At 42.9% G+C, this 18,903-nt stretch overlaps 1 protein-coding gene across 1 annotated transcript in view; it reads right to left on the reverse strand.

The window, feature by feature from the left end:
* Positions 1 to 18,903, reverse strand: part of col6a4a (collagen, type VI, alpha 4a) — an 85,692-nt gene that overhangs the window by 44,882 nt on the left and 21,907 nt on the right. Inside the window, exons 3-10 of the mRNA XM_041793627.1 lie at positions 13,620 to 14,207; positions 12,700 to 13,272; positions 7,828 to 8,448; positions 6,394 to 6,954; positions 5,087 to 5,644; positions 4,392 to 4,964; positions 1,157 to 1,726; positions 549 to 898 (exon numbers count right to left, since the gene is read on the reverse strand). Coding sequence (XP_041649561.1) covers positions 549 to 898; positions 1,157 to 1,726; positions 4,392 to 4,964; positions 5,087 to 5,644; positions 6,394 to 6,954; positions 7,828 to 8,448; positions 12,700 to 13,272; positions 13,620 to 14,207 — 4,394 coding nt within the window. The remainder of the gene's footprint in view (positions 1 to 548; positions 899 to 1,156; positions 1,727 to 4,391; positions 4,965 to 5,086; positions 5,645 to 6,393; positions 6,955 to 7,827; positions 8,449 to 12,699; positions 13,273 to 13,619; positions 14,208 to 18,903) is intronic.

Consider the following 18,903-nt stretch of genomic DNA (forward strand, 5'->3'; position numbering starts at 1 on the left):
TGAAAAAGGATTGGGAAAAAAGGCATTTAAAGGGTTAATAGTGTGGAAATGTGTTCAACCTAGCAAAACTTGGTAAAAGGGGATAAAAATGGGCAGAACAAGTGGTAAGAATGGGTTAGAAGTGACAAAAATGGATAGAAAATGCGCAACAATGATGAAAAGTGGCACCAAGCAAAAATGCTACTGATCCATAACATATACGATTCTATCAATAAATCACAACTGGCGAGGACCCATTCTCTGGGTTTATCAGGAGCCCAGACAAATCTGTGAGCAGCCTGCTCTGGTTGTCGTTGCCTAATATCAACATTAGTTTGATGATCTGAAACATTTATGCATTACACTTATGTAGAAAACAATGTAATGTATAGTGTTAAGTACTGCAAGCTATTCCCCTCTAATGTGGGTTTATTACAAAGTCAACTCAACCTTTATCACATGACTTTGGACTTCTAAAAATTCACATGCCATGCAACCCCTAATCCCCACAAGGACGAAACAGAGAGTAATTCTGTCGTCAGGCTTTTTAGTCTGCATTTCAGTCTCACCTTCACCCCAGCTCCAGATAAGCTCATCTTCTGCTTGAAAGATTCCATCATGGTCACGTCAAAGTACGTTGGCTGCCGGGTCAAGGCTTTGACTTTGTCCACCACGGCGACACTGTGCGGCTCGAAGCTCGTGTCGTACAGGAGGCTTCCGTCACGGCTCACCACACGGTAGGCAATTTTGGTGTTTACAGGACCGGAGGTAACGCAGCATAGGCCGTGCACGGTGGAAGCGTAGTGGGCGATCTCAGGCAGAAAGTTCTGCAGCTTAGTGTGACCGCTGAACAACAGCTCACCTGGAGCTCGGCGTGGCTGGGAAATGTCAAACCCCATGGCGATTTCAATTGTGCAGTCTGTGGCAGAGAAAAACACTTTATGTGGACAATTCCTATACACAGAGGGAAAGATGGGAAATTTAATTTATAGCAAAAAGACTACTTACTGACGACAAATAATTTCATACAGGCTAAATATGGAATAAGATCTAGAGCTTGTATTGATGACTAAATGTGCCCAGGATCATCAAAATCCTCCTTTAAAATGCAGGAGTGCATGTACAAAATGACTCAGTACAAACGAGGCAGCAAATGTCTCTACTTAACCTTAAGTACCTTTGGGTGGTTTTGAATTGCAGATTGTCTTGACGACTTCGCCCCTGATGTTTTTTAAGCTGCCAAAGTTCTCCACGGTGAAGAACCTCTCTGGTGTGCCGACGATCTGCAGGAGCTCTAGGTCATGAACGTCTCCGATCCCGATGCCGAACACATCGATCCCCATTTTCCGGAGACTGTATGCTACGTCCTCTACGTCGTCGTCAGAATCCCCGTCTGTGATTAGCACCAGATTCTGGGAGACCCCTTCAGATCTGCGGCTGCCGTGTACCGACTCAAAGTGCTCTTTGATTCTGTGCAAAGCCGCGCCAATTCTGGTGCCTCCTCGACGTTGCTTAATCTCCATGATTTTCTTGGTCACAGCCTCTGTGGTGAACATCTCATTCAGGAAAAAGTTGTTCTCGAAGCTGTCACTGAACTTGGCACATCCCACATGCACCAAATCCTGGCTGACTTTGAAGCTGTTTACCACCGAAGTAATGAAATTCTTCATGATGGTGAAGTCAGTGGTGTTTATGCTGCCGGAGTCATCCATGAGGAAGACCAGGTCTGCCTTTCGTTTTTCACAAACTGCAAAAAGAAGGAGAAAAACATGAACAAGGAGACTTGAATGATTAAAGGTTGTCATTTTACCCTGATCATCTAAACCAAACCTTCGTAATATCGTGGCAGTGCTGTGGTAGTAAGTTGATGTTGTACCCCTAACCCTAATCCTCTGCCTCTAAAGCCGGGTATACACTGCAATTTTAAGCCCTACAACAGTCGTGGTAGAATGTCAACTCATACGGTGCGTCTGAATAACTTACAATACATCACGCACGATTGATGTGCTCACACTATACGGTCCGAAAGTCATGCCCGACCTTAGTGCCCACACTGTACAAGTGAAGTCAGGACAGACTGTGACAGAAATCTGCTGAGTTTCCTTTTTTAAAAAAAGTCTCACACACTGAGGGGGAAGTGTTTCCGATCATTTTCTCTCTCTCTTCCCTCTATCTCTCCTGCTATCTCTCTATCCCACACACACAAACAGCATCACCATCCATGTCATTAGCAGGTCCACGTATAGGAGTATTTCCTGCTCTATTATTTCCTTTATCATAGCGGGGTTGGGGCTGCATCAGAAATTGATTCCAGCTGTTGTCATGGTAATTTAGAACATTGTCTGACAGTTTACTAAGGAAAAAAATCCAACAGAAGTTCTTCATTCTGCTCGCATTTCTGCTCTGACTGTGGGAGTGTCTGGAGTCGTACGACCAAAATATCAAACATGTCAGAAATCCATCCGACCACTCGAGAGCTAACCTGGCATGGATTCATTTCACACATCTATCTGGTAAACCTCTAATAGACAGTGTTTGGGAAAGGGTAGAGCCTTTGAAAAAAAAACTCGGAGGGTGACTGGATGAACATTCTGTCACATTTTTATGGGCCAATCAGAGCAACAAAACATGTGACATAGCCGCTACCAAGCTGCGCTGCCACCGAGGAGTAAACTCCATAGAGAACTGCACAGTGTGAACCATGGTGACTACAGACATATCAGTACACGACTTTCGTGGTTATGGAAAAGAAAAAAACTCACTGCTGTTCTTTGTTCTTCTTTTAACGAAGAAATGTCATCAAGTTCTGATAAAACTGGTGCTTTAGCAGCAACCATGCTAATGTCTTCCACCATAGTTGCACTGGCCTCTTTAATGTAAATTTGGTTTCCTTGCCTCAACACCCCAACATCCCCCCTCTGTGAGAACCTCTTTCCCCCCAACACCCTCCACTGTTCTCTTCCTATGACACCTATCCTCTCACAGACATGGGGAAAACGATAGGACCAGGAAGGTGTCGACCTTACTGCATATGTAAATACAAAGCAACAAAGGCTGGCTGGGACAGTTTCCTGACAAGGTGTGAAACCTGGAGCCCATGACTGAATCAAAAGGTCCCTTTGTGTGATGTCCAGACTGCCTGGAAACAAAGCCCTGTGCGGGTGTGGATTGTGCCCAGACAGAGGCATAGCGCTAACATATCTTGGGGAGGGGGGAGTTGCTCAAGGATAAAGGTGCTAGTCTCCCGATGCTGGGGGCTCGTTCTGTCCTGACTCTGCTCTCCTTCTCCTTTCTCCCTCTTCCTCTCCTTCTCCTTTTTCTCTCTCTCTCTCTCTCTCTCCTTTTCACTCCCTCTCCCTCTCCCTGCCTTTTGATGTTTACTGACCGCTGTATGTGTTCATTGACCTTGCAAGAATAAACCTTTTTCTGTCAGCCGGCAGATTGTCCAATATTTCTTTTGTTCACCAGCAACAGAGAAAAATTGCAACAACACCTCTTGTTGCTGCTTGCTTACGTCACGACACCGCCGCGCCTGAAAGTACTGCCCCTCAAAGCTGATTGGTCCTGTCACTTTCTAACCAGGCTCAAACGGTACAGAAGGGAGCTTTTCAAGATGGATTCACCAGTGAGAAACAAGGAAACAGGCATATCCGTCTGCAAGCCCGTTAGGTTAGTTGGGACAGCTCGTGGGACCATATTTCAGCCATGGTCAGCCATCGTATTCCCCTGTACACAGCACAACAAACAACGCCCAATCTGACTGAAAGTTGGCCCGACTTCAAAGTGAGTCGTATGACTCATAAACTCGGGGCTGATTTGGACAAAAATCACAGTGTATGCCCGGCATAACCTTAACCCTCATGAAATTGTGGCAATTCAATGATACTGGGTCAGTGTTTATCCCAACCCTAACTCTCTAAACCAAAGACTTGGTTATATTATGGCAATGCTCTGGTAATGAGTTGGTATTTATCCTAACCCTAATCCTCTTACTCTTACCCTTATCCTCATAATATCATGACAGTTCTCTGGTAATGAGTTGGTGTGGTCATGTTACCTTTTAAAAGGCACTTTGGCTGTGGTTGTACTCCAGATGGTTCAAACACAGCATTCTGTTTATTTTAGGTATGCCTTGGTAGGAGTTTTTGACTAATTTAAGCATATGGGTTGAAGAACCATTGGTTTGTGCTACAAGTGTTTCTGGAGCTTTCTGTTTCCTTCAAGACTTTTTTTTTTTTACCCTTTGTGCTCCTCAGTAGACGGGGAGGTTGTACCAGAAATATCTAGTTCCATTAATGACACTTCCACAGGAACCTCCCCAGCTCTTCTGCTGGACCCGTCACTGTACTGACCTGTCTGGGAACCTCATGGAGGAATGTAACCACAAGGTGCTGGCTCTAGTTGGGACTTGCCTGTAAAGTTGCAGAGTTCCTGAGAGATGTTCTTGTAGAGACCTTCCAAGGCTTTAAAGTTGTCCACATTAAAAACTCTGGACTGGTCGTTCCCGGCCATGATCTTCAATTGTGTCTGGTTGAGTTTTCCCACACCAACACTGAACACGTTGATCCCGGCGTCTTGTAGTGCCTTGGAGGGAGGGACCAGATTAACAGCATCTGTAGCATCTCCATCTGTGATCACCAGCAGAATCTGAGGCACGTGGAGATCAGCGCGGCCACCGTGTTCAGCATTAAAATACGGCAGAGTGAATTCCAAGGCCTTGCTGGTGTATGTGTTTTCATCTAGGGACATCAGAGCCGCTATGGCTCTGAGAACCTCTCGCTTGGACTGGTACTCCTTCAGGGTGAAAACATTGTGGGGGTCGTTGCCAAACATGATGGCTCCAAAGCGAACGTTGTCTTTGCCAACATTGGTCTGGTTCACCAGGGATGTCATAAACTTCTTCATGCTTTTAAAATCTTCTAACCAGATGCTCCGGGAGCCTTCCACCAGGAAGATGATGTCGGCTATCTCTGTCTTCTTACAATCTGGGTAGAAAGGAAAAGACAGAAAAAAATGGGATCAGGGTGAAGGATTTAAGGGATGAAGAACTGACGGTAAATAGGTTTAACCCTCTTTATGTTTTGGCCTAATCACCGTCCGATCTCACCTCCCTTCTGCTCGCACAGCTCCAGAGCCACTTCACTCTCCAGGTCCTTCAGAGCGTCAAAGTCCCGCTCAGCGTACATCCTGTGCGGTGACCCGCTGATCTCCAGGAGCTGGGTGGTGTTGGCGTCCACCACTCCAATGGTGTAGATATCCACTCCTCTGGCCCTCAGAGCAGCAGCGGGGCTTTTCACTTCATCCTGCGCCTCTCTGTGTGTGATCACCACCAGCCTCTGTCTCAAGTAGGGTCGCCCTCCTTGGGCTGCTTCAAAATACTGCGACACCACTGTGATGGCTTCACCCGTGTATGTACCACCGTCAAACTGCACCATGCCATCGATGGCTCGAATCAAACCGTCCTGAGTGTAGTGGACGTTGAGTTGGAACTCTGGCTGCTGTCTGGTGCTGAACTGCATGACGCCAACACGCACATCATTCTCCCCAATGATGGACTTTCCTACAACGGCTTTCATGAAGTCTTTCATTTTGGAGTAGTCGTCGGGGTCAATGCTCCCAGAGCTGTCAATCAAGAAAATAATGTCCCCTGGTTGGTCTCTGCAAGCTGTGAACAGAGCAGCACAGACATGTTAGTTTGGTACGTGTGTGGTTCTTTCTCTAGATTTTAGACTGAAAAAAGGTGATCCAGGCGGTACTTCTTAAAACCTCTTACTAGTGTTGTACTCAAGACCACACTATCCGAGACCAAGACTTGCCCGAGACCAGAGTGCACCGAGATCAAGACGAGTCAAGACCGAGACAAGACCAAGACCATAAAAATCAACTTTTAAAAACCCTGACAAGGTTGAACAGTTATAGAGCATTCTTTCTTTGGTTTTAGTTTTCTTCTTAATACATTTGACAGATAAAAACAAGATGTCTACAACTCTTTCAAAGAACAACATGCAAAGATCTCAAATCTTAAAAAATGTGTTCAATTCAAAGTCCGGAATTATTTTAAATATCTAAAAATTAGATGTTTATTTAGATTAGTCAGGTGAATGAGGCCTAAGGTAAGTGTTCAGAGGTATTTCTGACTAGAATGAGATGGACTGATGTCCAACCTTTTGCAGGTATAGCTATTCGTTGTTTTAGCAAGTATTATTATCATATTAATGAAGTTGAAGAACAGCAGATCAGTGCTGGCCTCGACCGGTCTTCATGGAAAATCCTGAATCCAGTCAGTCTGAGACCGAGACAAGACCGAGTAAAAGTGCTCTCGAGTCCAAGACAAGACTAAGACTTTCAAAATATGGTCTTGAGACCGGTCTCAAGACCAACACCGTTCTCGAGTACTACAACACTCCCTCTTACCGTCTGGAGCACAGATGTCTGTGACGATGTCGTCCTTGATGGGGTTCAGAGCATCAAAGTCATTAACAAAGAACATCCTCCTGGGGTCTCCGGCTATCTCCATCAGCTCTTCCTGATCAGCTGCTTTCACTCCGATGGCGTACACCTTGACCCCCTGATCCCTCAGCTTCGCTGCAGGAGCCTTGACATCATCGGTGGAATTCCCATCAGTGATGACCAACAGGTACTCAGGGACTCTGTGACCACGGGTGGTCTCTGCCCGCTGGAACTGTGGGCTCATGAAATCCAGCGCTTTCCCTGTCTTCGTGCCGCCTCCTACTTGCCTTATGGCCAACACAGCGTTCTCCAAGGCCTTGGTGTCTGAGTAGTCAGTCAGATCGATCTCTAAGTTTGGGTCTTTTGCATATTTTGCAACGCCGACGCGGACGTGTTGGGGCCCGATACGGAAAGTGTGCAGAAACTCGATGATAAACTTCTTCATGTCACTGAAGTCAGGGGGGTGGATGCTCCCCGAGTGATCAATCAGGAAGAAAATGTCCGCTTCATCCGTCTGAAAGCAGCCTGGAAAGTGGAAAAACAAACATCAACATTCCTTTTTTTTCAGTGCATCATGTATAGTTGTTCTTATAATACTCAGAAAATGTTCCTGTATATATTACACCATGGGTCAGAGCTAGGAGACAGCTATAAAGGGCCTCTGCTTTGAAATACTCTTTCTAACATGGTTATACATGAATAAATCTGCAGGAGGGCATGTACAAAATGACTCACTGACATCCAATGATCTCTGGTTAATGTGACAGCATTTTCTTTTAAGTATTCAAATTTAGTTTCTTCATCCATGTTCAAACCCAACTATGGTTAATGAGGAGATTTTCGGAACAAACTGTTCTTCATTAGAATTTTACTTTGGAATTTGTTGTGCAAGCTAAGGGAACGGTACTTGTTTACATAGAAAACCTGCTTTTATTTTGATGGCAAATGAGAAACTTCTGTCGCAAGTAATCTCAGAATTTCTGAGGTTATTTGTGATTAATGGCATCTTTTCAGAGTGCGTTCAAAACCTTTTTGTACCATTTGGAGTTTTTCCACCATCTTAAACTAAGGGTGACTGACTTCCCGTTGGCAAAAGGAACTTGTCATGGATTATAAAGGAAAGCATTAAAAGGAAAATGTTTGAAAACATAAGGTCCAGATGTGTTCTGACTTGTCCTTAGAGCTGTCTGTGAGTTTTTAAAGTAAAAATGAGACATGAAGTGCGCTAATGTTAGACTGTAATTTAATGTGATTAATGGGAATGATATTAACAGCCCCAGTGAAAGGTAAACCTTTGTGAGTCAAAAGTTCATGGGCCCTTTTAGGACCTCAGTTGTGATGAATCCATGAATGCTGACAGCCCTAGGATAAACATAAAGAAGAGTAAACAGTTCTGACCTTCTTTGATGCCTGTTTTTTTCTTATTGACGGACACCGCTTGTCGGATGATGTTGACACACACGGTCTTCTGCAGAACCTGCTCCAGCGACTTCATCTTGGCGAAACTGTCCACGATAAACGTGTGCTTGTTGGTGGGATAAGACGCTATCTGCTTCAGCTCGGCCTCAACAGCACCTTGGACTCCAACTGCGTAAACAGTGACACCTGTGCGTCGCAGGTCAGCTGCTGCTTTGCTGACGTCGTCCTGGGATTTACCGTCTGTGATCACCACCGCCACCTGCTGGACACCTTTGTCCTTCCTGCTTCCCTTCGCTGTGATAAAAACACTCTCTCTAGTGTAGTTGAGGGCCGCTCCCGTGTTGGTGCCTCCTCCGTTGTAAGGCAGGATTTTGATAAATCTCAGCAGCTCATCCTTGTCAGTGAAGGAGTTGAGGTGGACCTGTGCCTGTGGCCTGTCATTATACGTCACGATTCCCACTCGGACTCTTGATACGCCGACCTCCAGGCGGCTCACGATGGTGTGCAGGAATGTACGAACCAGTTGGAAGTTCGGGGTCGTGATGCTACTGGACTCATCGACGATAAACACGATGTCCGCCAATTTGGCATTTTTGCAGTCTGTGGAAAGAAAGATATCATTTAAAAATCATTAACAAGGACTTCTTGGTGAAAATATCTTAAAACTTGAATTAAAAGCCCAGGCTTTTATTTACTTTGGTCTATGAAATGACTTGAACTTTATTTGGGACCAGCTTCACTAACAAATGGGCCATTAATTATTCTAGAACAACACTTCGCTACAGTAGAGGTAGGAGAGATGACAATATTGTTAATTACACAAGAAAGAATATAAAACTGAACTTCAGAGGGGTTATCATAATTGAACACTGTAATACATTAACCAAACAGTGAAGATACAGGAGTGCATGTACAAAAAAGACTCACAGGGGTCCAGCACTACCTGGCAGTAAACAACTTTATATTTTCAAGGAGTTCATGTTGTGTCTTTTTCTGCGCATATAACCCAAATTAAGTTAACAATTAAAGATCACATATTATGCAAAATACACTTTTTCAGGCTTTTCTAACAAAAATATGTACCCCTGGCCTGTCCACAATCCCCCCCAAAGAATCAGAAAAATCCATTCCCTCCCCCCTCTCTCTTTCTCCACCTTTAGAAAATGTGTGCTGAAACAAGCTGTTCTCAGATTTTCCCCAAGCGGCAACCTCTGGTCCTGAAAAATGAAGCCAATGCGGAAGTACAATAAATTGCAATACTGCGAGTGTCCACTTGAGGCTGGCTGCAGGAACATGGGAAGTCCCGCCTGGACACATGTTAAACAGCTGGTTTTTACACTAGAAATAAACTGGTTTACAGCCTGGTTCAAAAAACCAAACATGTCTCATCAGTAGGGATGTTCCGATACCATTTTTTCCCTCCCGATACGATACCGATACCAAGGTGTTGGGTATTGGCCGATACTGATACTGACCAGATACCAGTCTGAACTATCTGAAATGACTGTTCGGACTCACAAATTATTTTAGACCTATATTTGACTCAGAACATGGCTCAACTATTAGAATTGTAAATGTACAGCATCTCTTTGACCCTAAAGTTGTTTTCCTGCTGATATATTGAGTTTTGCTGCTAAATATTAAAATAATGATACAGGGGGCTGCATCACAGGTTCTCTCTCTCTCTCTCTTTTTTTAAATACAAAATTTAGTGCACTTTTCCAAATACAATATAAAACATACAACTAGCAGATTAACAATTGTTAACAGATATGTACTAAATGTATACAGATGTATAAATCATCAAGTGCGTTGACCTCTCTCTCTCCTTTCTGTTATTTTGTGCAGCATCACGTGATTATGGAACAGCACACTATCGGCTGACGGACACACAGAGAGAAACAATATGGCGGTTAGCATTCGAGCTAGCGGTAATAATTGATCGTAATTCGATTAAAATGGATAAAAGGTCATTCGGTATCAGGTTTACTGGTGTGGATTTAATCATTAAAATCCCCAAAATACACACGAGTTCCAGGCTCGCTGAAAAGGCCGCCGCACGGGATTCAAAGGCATCAATAGCGTGAATAGGAAAACACAACGGCTTGATTCAAGGGGAAAACAACAGGTAACGATTTATTGTTCAAAGTTATTTAACTTTTTAGAAACTGTGTCACTTCTTTTCTTGTACAATGGTGCCAGTCTGAAAGGCGTTTTAATGATCAAATTCTGAGAAAAACTGTCACGCAGCCTCAATTCTTTGCAGCTGCAGCGGGTCCCTTTGTTGTTCTTCGCTGCCGCGGCGCTAAAAACAGAAGCCTGGTGGCGAAGAAGAATTATTCCCGGTTTATAGCGCTAACAGTTAGCATGGCTAAACAAAGCAAACTATAAAGTTAAACCATATGGTATCGGATCGGTGTATAAACTCGTGTACTCGCCGATGCCGATACCTGCATTTTAAGCAGTATCGGACGTATTTCTGATTTCCGATACTGTATCGTATCGGAACAACCCTACTCATTAGCTAGTGTCTTCATGTGCTCTCACTGTACGGGGGTGAACTTTTTGTACCACAATCGTTTGGATTATATTTAGGATGAACCTCACTTCACACTGATTGGCACGTCTCATTTGATTGACAGATAGCTCAACAGGCAGAGACTGTCAACCAGAATGCTAGCTAGCTAGCTAGCTGACAGGAAGTTGCGCTTAGTGGGCGGGCCGTTAGGTTGATCCAAAGTTCAGCTGAGACTGCGATTACAATATGGAAGCCTCCGCGGATTGGCTTCAAAAGCCGTTTGAGTCCGCCTGTTGTAAGCAGACAACTGACTTCACACGGGGTTTGTCCAATTCTTTCTACAGTCTATGATTTTCCCCTCATGATGTCGTGTGGGGAGTTAGCCCCGCCTCCAGGTTTGGTTGGCCCTCCCCACTTGGAGGAAAGTTCCACTCTCCCTCCCACAGCTGCTAGCTGTGAGGAGGATCAGGAGAGCCACACCCATTTCCTAAGAGGGGCGTGGTCATGGGCGGAGTCAGACAGCTCAGTAACATTTAAAGCCACAGACACAGAAACAGCTTGTTCTAAAATGCAAAAATCCAATACCAGAGTGTATTTCAACATCAAACTTCACAGGCATGTTTTGGGAGCCTCTGAGACCAATATAAACTTGTCTTAAGGGGGTCAAATATGTGATCTTTAAGCTAAGATATTTTCTCAACAAAATGTTCTTTAGTTGGATTTTACTTTGGATTAGGTTCTGTCTTATGCTAACAGTACTTTTGCTTTCTCCTTGGATAAAAAAAGTGAATAATTTGAATTTTAGCTTCACCACAGCAAAAAGGACTTGGTATCGATGGAAGAGTGAGTTAAAATTTTAAAAAAAGGAAGTGGATGACTTTTGCTGGTCACTGGCCGGTAGAAAGGGCGGAAGTAAATATATAAAATAAAAATATAACCAGTCAAAATGTCCAGCAGAAAACATGCAAATGACCAGATAAGTAAATACTGAATACTTGCATATTATATTTTGTGTAACCTAGAAGATATGTTGCAAGAATGCATTAATATAAACTAAAAGTTGCCTAATCTTACTACATCTACTGTCCTGCGGTGCTGGGGTTGTGTATCTCCTCAGACAGCAAGCACATGGCTAATTATGTATACACGACGTAAAACCCAAGCCTTCTCTCTGAGTATGCTCAGTACTGCTGGGGACTATGCAGGAAAGTTTGACTAGAGCTTTCTCATAAAGCAGAATTTTAATCTAAGTGAGGTTTTCCTGGTTAACCAAAGACTTAATACCATCAGCGGTATGGAGGGATTTTATTTCATCGCTGTGAGTAATGAAGAGGCTGAAACAAAGGGAAATGTATAGCTGAGCATTGTAAACACCGATGCAGCAGCAGAGAGAGAGAGAGGCCTACGCCTGGAGCAGAGTTGTAGTGGACTTCGATAAACTACCTATGACCAATCCTCAGATAAAGTTGGATTCTAGTCAACAGAGAATCACATCATGCAGAATGGCATGGACCGCTTGGAGCTTATAACGAAGGCTCTGTCTCTCTTCAGAGAGGTTACAGTTATATCATCATGAGGACTGATAGAAGCAGCTGACCGTAAGACTCATTTTTCATTTGAAATGTAGAGCTCTAACGCGGTGTCCAGTTAACAGAGCACTTTGTTATGTGTTTAGATGCTTCGTTGTTGTCGCTGGAGGATGGTATTTGGCTGTAAGCTGCAAAGTTATGATAGTGGCCAATGTGCTAACAGGATAACGGTGGTGATGTGAAGCTAACTGTTGTTGATGAGTTTAACATGGGTATATATTGTGTAACTGACTGCGTGTGTAAGGAAAAACACACAGCTTTCATTTTGATACTTTAAACCGCTTGCACAAAAAAAATAAGAGATAGATTTATGTGTTTTGCTGCTGTTAATGCAGCAAAATAATGTTAAAGCAAATGTCTGGTAGTTGTTCTAAATGGCTGGAATTCTTGAGGACTGCCGGTCATTTTGACGGGGGACAAAAAAGTCTAGCGGAAATGCTGTTCGACTATTAGTTGACTAAAGGCAAAATCTGATGAATCAGATTCGACTATGAAAAACCTTAGTCGTTGACACCCCTAGTTCTCAGCAAGACTTGGTCTATAATTTGAGTCTAAAAGTCTGACTCAGCAGATCTGTTACATTTCGGAAAAGAAGAGGTTCATTTGTATGTGTCTATAAACTTTAGGCTACTATTGGATCCATCTGGGTTTGAGTCCACCACATTGTCCGTTAAAGACGTCTAGTCAGGAACAGCTCATATTCCTGAGACTGTATTTAAAGTAAGAACTGGATTAGAGTCTTACCCAGAGTAGGAATGGCTTCCACTTCCTCTCGTTCAAATATGGCCTTCAGCTCTGGTGCCGAGATCTGACTGATGGACTCGTAAACGTACGGTGACGTTCCAACGACACTCATCTCCCTCTTTGAAGCACCAGCGCTGATCGCCAGCATAGTAATTCCCGAGGATTTGATCACACGTGACTCTCGGTACATTGAATCGTCCGAGTCTTTTCCACTAACAACCACCATGAACTGTCTGAAGCCTTTGTCAGCCCGGCTCCCGGCCGCACTGGTGAAGAAGCTGGTGCTGGCGTACTGCAGAGCATAGCCGAGTCGGCATTTTTCACCCGCTTGCAGCCTCTGCTGGCGAAAATTCCTAATGGCAGCCTGGGTCTCCCTTTTGGTCTGGTGGGCGTTGAGGAGGAACTCTACCTTGACGTCTTGGCCATACTGAGCCAGTCCAAAGCGATATGCGGATGCTCCAATGTTCAGCTGATTGACCAGGCGGGTTATGAGGGTCCGAACCTGCTGGAACTGAGCTGCTGACATGCCGCTGTCCACCAGGAAGAAGATGTCTGCAAACTTCTCTGCCAAAGCTGCAAGAGGACAGAAAAGAAAAGTAAGGAGATAAAGCTAAAAAAACCTCAAGGAATCTTCTAATGAGGCCAAATTTGATGGGTGTCTCCTAGGATGTCTTCTAATGGAGTGAAATCTGATGGGTGTCTTTTAGGGGCGCCTTCCAAGGAGGCAACATTTGACAGAACCCTCTAGGGTACCTTTAAAATAAGCAACATTTGATAACGTGCCCTCTGTAGTGTTGTAAGCAAAATGTGATAAAGTATTCTCTCAGTGGTCAAAACCCAATAAAGCGCCCCCTAAAGGTCACATGTCACAGAGTGGTGAAAATGCCATTAATTGGCTTGAGGTTCATTGCCGTTCTCACCTTGCCTCTGGTCCTCTGCAGAGATGCACACGGTTCGCAGCAGACCGTCAGTGAGAGTCAGGAGGGCCTGGTAGTTCTCGATGGTCGACAGGAAACGCTCTGGAGGCCAGTTAGCAATGGACTGCAGCTCCTTCAGGTTGGCCTGTCCCACCCCAATACCAAACACGATGACACCGTGCTTCCTCAGCGCCTGCGCCGGCAGAGTCACATCATCCGTGGAGTCCCCGTCTGTGATCACCACGGCAATCTGAGGCACCCGCTGGCTAGCTCGACTCCCCGCCTCTGCAGTGAAGTACTGCGTCCGGAGGAATTCCATGGCCTTGCCGGTTTCTGTGCCTCCTGTCCTGTATGGGAATCTGTCGATCTCATCTAGCAGGGAGTTCTTGTTCATGTGGTCCTTCAGCAGGAACTCTTTGTACGGTTCATCGCTGTACTGGGCCAAGCCGACCCGGACTTTGTCAGGGCCGATGTCCAGGCCTGAGACCACGCTTCGGAGGAACTGTTTCATCGCGTCAAAGTTAGTGATGCTGATGCTGGAGGAGCCGTCGACCAGGAAGACAATGTCAGCCAATGTGGCTTGGGCACATTCTGGACAAAGAGGAGAAAACAGTCAGCATCGAACAGAAACACAATGAAAAAGATGCCCAAAGAGTCAAAGATGGTGGTATTCTACATTTAAGAGTCCATCTTTAAACGTGTAATGATCAGGGCCCCTTAAAGATCCTCGACAAGATGAGCATCTAACAAAGATATGAGTAAATCCTTCAGTAGATTAGTATTTTAAAGACCCAAACAAAGGAACATTTGGAAGAATATTATTCAAGCATGTCTTATTCAAACTGACGTCTAAATATGAGAATAAACAAGACATTTCAGACGTATATGACGTTAAATTATAAAAGACGAACTCCTTAAGGTTCAGCATGGATCCATGGGCAGCAGCAGGTTGTTACTCCTTTATCCCCCAAGAAGGCCTTAGGTCATTTTGAGCCATTCAGTTTTTTATTCATTTTCAGGCCATTCTGGCTAGATTGAATAAATATAGCTCATTTGCCAGAGGATATTCTTTTTTTTTTTTAAACTTTATTTTTAATTTTTAATATGAAAGAATACAAAACAACTCTGTCACAGACAGATGTAAACAGGGAAAAGGAAAATACAATTAAATGACGAGTCACACAAATCTGTATAGCTTTACAGTTTTACAGCGTAGCAGTAGGAACACTAGAAACTTAAGGGGACACAAGTGAATCTGCACAAATTATTTGAAATTCAGCATTGTTTCAATTGATAAATGTGTTTCAGACCTGGCATAGGTTATCACCACTTTGTGATAGGTATGTTTCCCATTTCTTCCACAGAGCACCATACTTTTCCTTCTGCGGTCTTAGAGAAAAGGTCAGGCTCTCCATGCACTGGATGTTTTTTACTATACCTGCCCACTGACTAATCGTGGGTGGTTCACTACATAGCCAACGCCTTGTTATGGCCTTTTTGCTTGCTGCCATAAATATTCTGAGGAGGTATCTGTCATTTCTAGGGAGTTTTGGGTCTATATTTCCTAAGTAGAAAGATAAACAGGTAAATTCAAAACTGAAACAGAGGACCTTTCTAACTATAGTGTAAACATTTTCGAAATAGGGTTTGAGAACAGGGCAGTGCCAGAATATATGTGAATGATCTGCCACATTCTCTCCAACAGTTGAATTGGGCACTGGATTGTCTGGATTTTTGTTTTGGAGTTATGAAGAATCTGATAAGGTTCTTCCATGAAAAGTCCCTCCATGACTGTGAGGCTGTAGTGGTGATTTGTGTATTGATCATATTTGTCCAGTCCTCAGAGGAGATAGCCACCCCCAGTTCCTTTTCCCACTTTGTTTTTACATATTCTGTGGAGTTCCCTTTTAATTCATTTACTTATCTGTATAATTCACCTATAACGTTTCTTGAACCTTTTGTTTTGTAGGCTTTAATGAAGATTTGTGTAATACCTGTAAAATTTCTCGGTATAGACCCTTTAACAACAGGCAGTATTTTCCTGACATAGTCCGAAAATCCAATAACTCCTGATCCTCAACCAACAGACACAGGGATGTGACTCCCTGTCTCTCCCACTGACTGAACCCTCCATGCTTGATAGCAGATATGAAACCTGGATCATGGATTGGCCATGTCAAGATTTTAGTTTGAATGTTAAGTTGCTTAACTAAACTAGACCAAGTGACGAGCAAAAAACCAGTCCACTGACTCTGGATATCATATTGTTTAATTGCAGATGACTGTCCTAGCAAACTCTGTAGGGGACTATCTGACAGTGACAACTCAATGGTTTTCCATTTTGCGACATATGTTTGGTCACACCAGAGAATCAGATGTCTTATCTTGCACAAGAAAAAAGGGAGACATATGGGAAACATGGCTGCTGATTAAGGGAAAGGATGGAGAAGTTTTGTACTCGTTAAGCAACTAATGCTGCTGTCCCACTGGATCAGTATTAACTACACACCTCTGGTAGTTTTCAATAATTGCATGGGCTTTTTGTGTTCTTAATCCTGTGCCAGCATTACTCAACCCTGATCCACCAAAGAACCAAATTGTTGAAAAATACCTTTACAAGAAACACAATCTAAGTGGTGAAAAGAGGCAAAAAGGGTTAAAGTGGCAATAAAAATAAGTTAAAGGTGACAAAAATGGTCAAAAATGGTCAAAAAGTGGCAAAAAAGCAGCAGAAATGGGTGAAAATGGGCAAGAATGCCATAAAATGTCAAACAACTTGGTGAAAAGTGGCAGAATTGAGAGAAAATTACATAAAATGAGTTACAGGTGGCAAAAATGGTCATAAAGCAAAAGACATAGTCAAACTTAGTGAAAAGTGACTAAAAAGGAGAGAAAATTGGCAAAATTTAGAAAAAAAATTTGATGAGAAGTGACAAAAAATAAGTTACAGGTGGCAAAAATGGTCAAAAAGCAACAAAAACAGCAAAATTGAGTGAGAGGTGACTGAAATGGGCAAAAAGCAGAAAAAGTGGCAAAAAAAAGTGAAAAGGGGTGAAATTGGAATAGAACAGCAAAAAAATCGGTGAAAATTGGCTAAAATGGGGATAAAGTGGAAATATTGGGCGAGACGTGACAACAAAATGAGTTACAGGTGGCAATAATGGTCATAAAATGGAAAACACATAGTCAACATTAGTGAAAAATGACCAAAGTGTACAATAATGGGGAAAAAAGTGGCAGAACTTGGAAAATAGTGGCAAAACACTGGATGAGAATCGACAAAAACGATTTACAGGTGACAAAAATGGTCAAAAAGCAGCAAAAACAGCAAAATTGAGTGAAAAGTGACTGAAATGGGCAAAAAGCAGCAAAAGTGGCAAAAAAAAGTGAAAAGGGGCAAAATTGGAATAGAACAGCAAAAAAAAAAAAAAAAATATATATATATATATATATATATATATATATATGGGTGAAAAGTGGTTGAAATGGGGAGAAAGTGGCAAATTGGATGAGAAGTGACAAAATGAATTACAGGTAGCAAAAAATTTCAAAAATTGGCAAAAAAGTTGCGGAATGGGTGCAAAGTAGCAAAAATGAGGAAGAAGTGGAGAAAAAATGTGTTTAAGGTGGCAAAAATGGTCAAAAAGTAGCAAAAAATTGTGGAATGGGGCTAAAATGGAATAGAACAGCAAAAAACTTGTTGTAAAGTGGCTAAAATGTAAAAAGAAATGTTTGGTGCTATTAACAGTCTCATAGCTTGTTCCTGTAACATAAGCATCAATAAAATGTTGAAACAAAAGTGGCTAAAATGGGGAGAAAATGGCAAAAATTGGTGAGAAAAGACAGAAAAATGAGTGGCAGGTGGCAAAAATGGTCAAAAAGTGGCTAGAAAGTGAGAACAGTGGGTAAAAAGGGGCAAAAGTGGCACAGAAAAGGCAAAACAATCAGTGAAAAGTAGCAAAAATAGGTCAGAAGTGCAAAAAATATGAGTTTAAGGTGGCAAAAATGTTAAAAAGTGACAAAAATTTTTGAAAAGGGGCAAAAATGGTATATAACGGCAAAAAAAGGGTGAAAATTGGCAAAAATGGAGATAAAGTGAAAAAAAATGGAAATAAGGGGCAAAAATTGCAACTAAGGGCAATGGAAATATACAGACAAAAATATGGTAGAAAGTCTGACAATTAAAGCTACTGGATAAGTTTGGAAACAAACTGATTAATGTTACCTGCAATGGATAAATTCTTAGGTCAAAGTTTTCCTTTTTATGGTTTTCTGAGGGAATAGTATTTCAGACTAAGACATAAAAGAGCCACACGTTAAGTACCACTGTCCTGTGCAATCATGCTGAAGAGAGACATGGATGAGGACGTGCATGTCTGATATCTTCAGATGTCACTGAGTAGATCTGACTAGTTGTCAGCCATTTATCTCACAGAGAGAACACAAAGTTTTCTTGCAGACATCACTCAGAGATTTGTGCATTTGTGCACAGGGCTCTGCAGAGATCTGATGCAGAAGCATAAATCAGGATTTCTATCCATGTTTATTTATTTATTTAACCAGGATTTATTACAATTGAGATACAAAAATCTCTTTTACAAGGGAGTCCTGGCCAAGACAGCAGCATGATAGATACAAAGATAGAGGATGAAGCTTTCTGCAAGATTCGTAAACGTGATGGATTCACAGACAGAGCCTTTCAAAATAAAACCTGGAGGCTGATTAGACAAACATTCTGTCTCAGAATGATTACAGAGCAGCAGAACTATGACGCAGATGTTTGTAGTAAAGGCAGCCAATATGAAAAGTACAGCTTCCGCCTCTTTCTCTTCACGTGATGCTGATTGGTCCGTTCGTTCTCTGACTGTGAACAAGCTGAAGACGGCTCGATCCACCTGATGACAGACGTGGAATCTGAACGCCTCATTGACTTTGCATGGTCAGTGTCTCCAGTACATCGTTCTGTCTGGTTGTGGGGTTGAAATCGAGGGATCAAAGTCTTTTATGCAACAAGGCGCTGGTAATTACAGTGATGGATTCTTGATGGATTAACGGACTTTGTGTTCGTGCTCAGCAGCAAACATTCCTGAGTGGGTTAGTAAGGGTGCTCTTCTGTGTTTAAGACAGGAGAAAACTTACCTTCCTGCTCGTTGTGAGTGTGTTTCTCTGTGTTGGAGTGTAAATGTGTGATTTTGGTGTGCATGCACTGACTGATTGTACGCTGGCTTTGCAGATGTTTGGGTCTGATGTAATGTTGAGCTGAGGGAACGTTTGCCATGATCCTTGA

Source organism: Cheilinus undulatus, linkage group 8 (assembly GCF_018320785.1).
Source record: "Cheilinus undulatus linkage group 8, ASM1832078v1, whole genome shotgun sequence".
Classification (NCBI taxonomy): domain Eukaryota; kingdom Metazoa; phylum Chordata; class Actinopteri; order Labriformes; family Labridae; genus Cheilinus; species Cheilinus undulatus.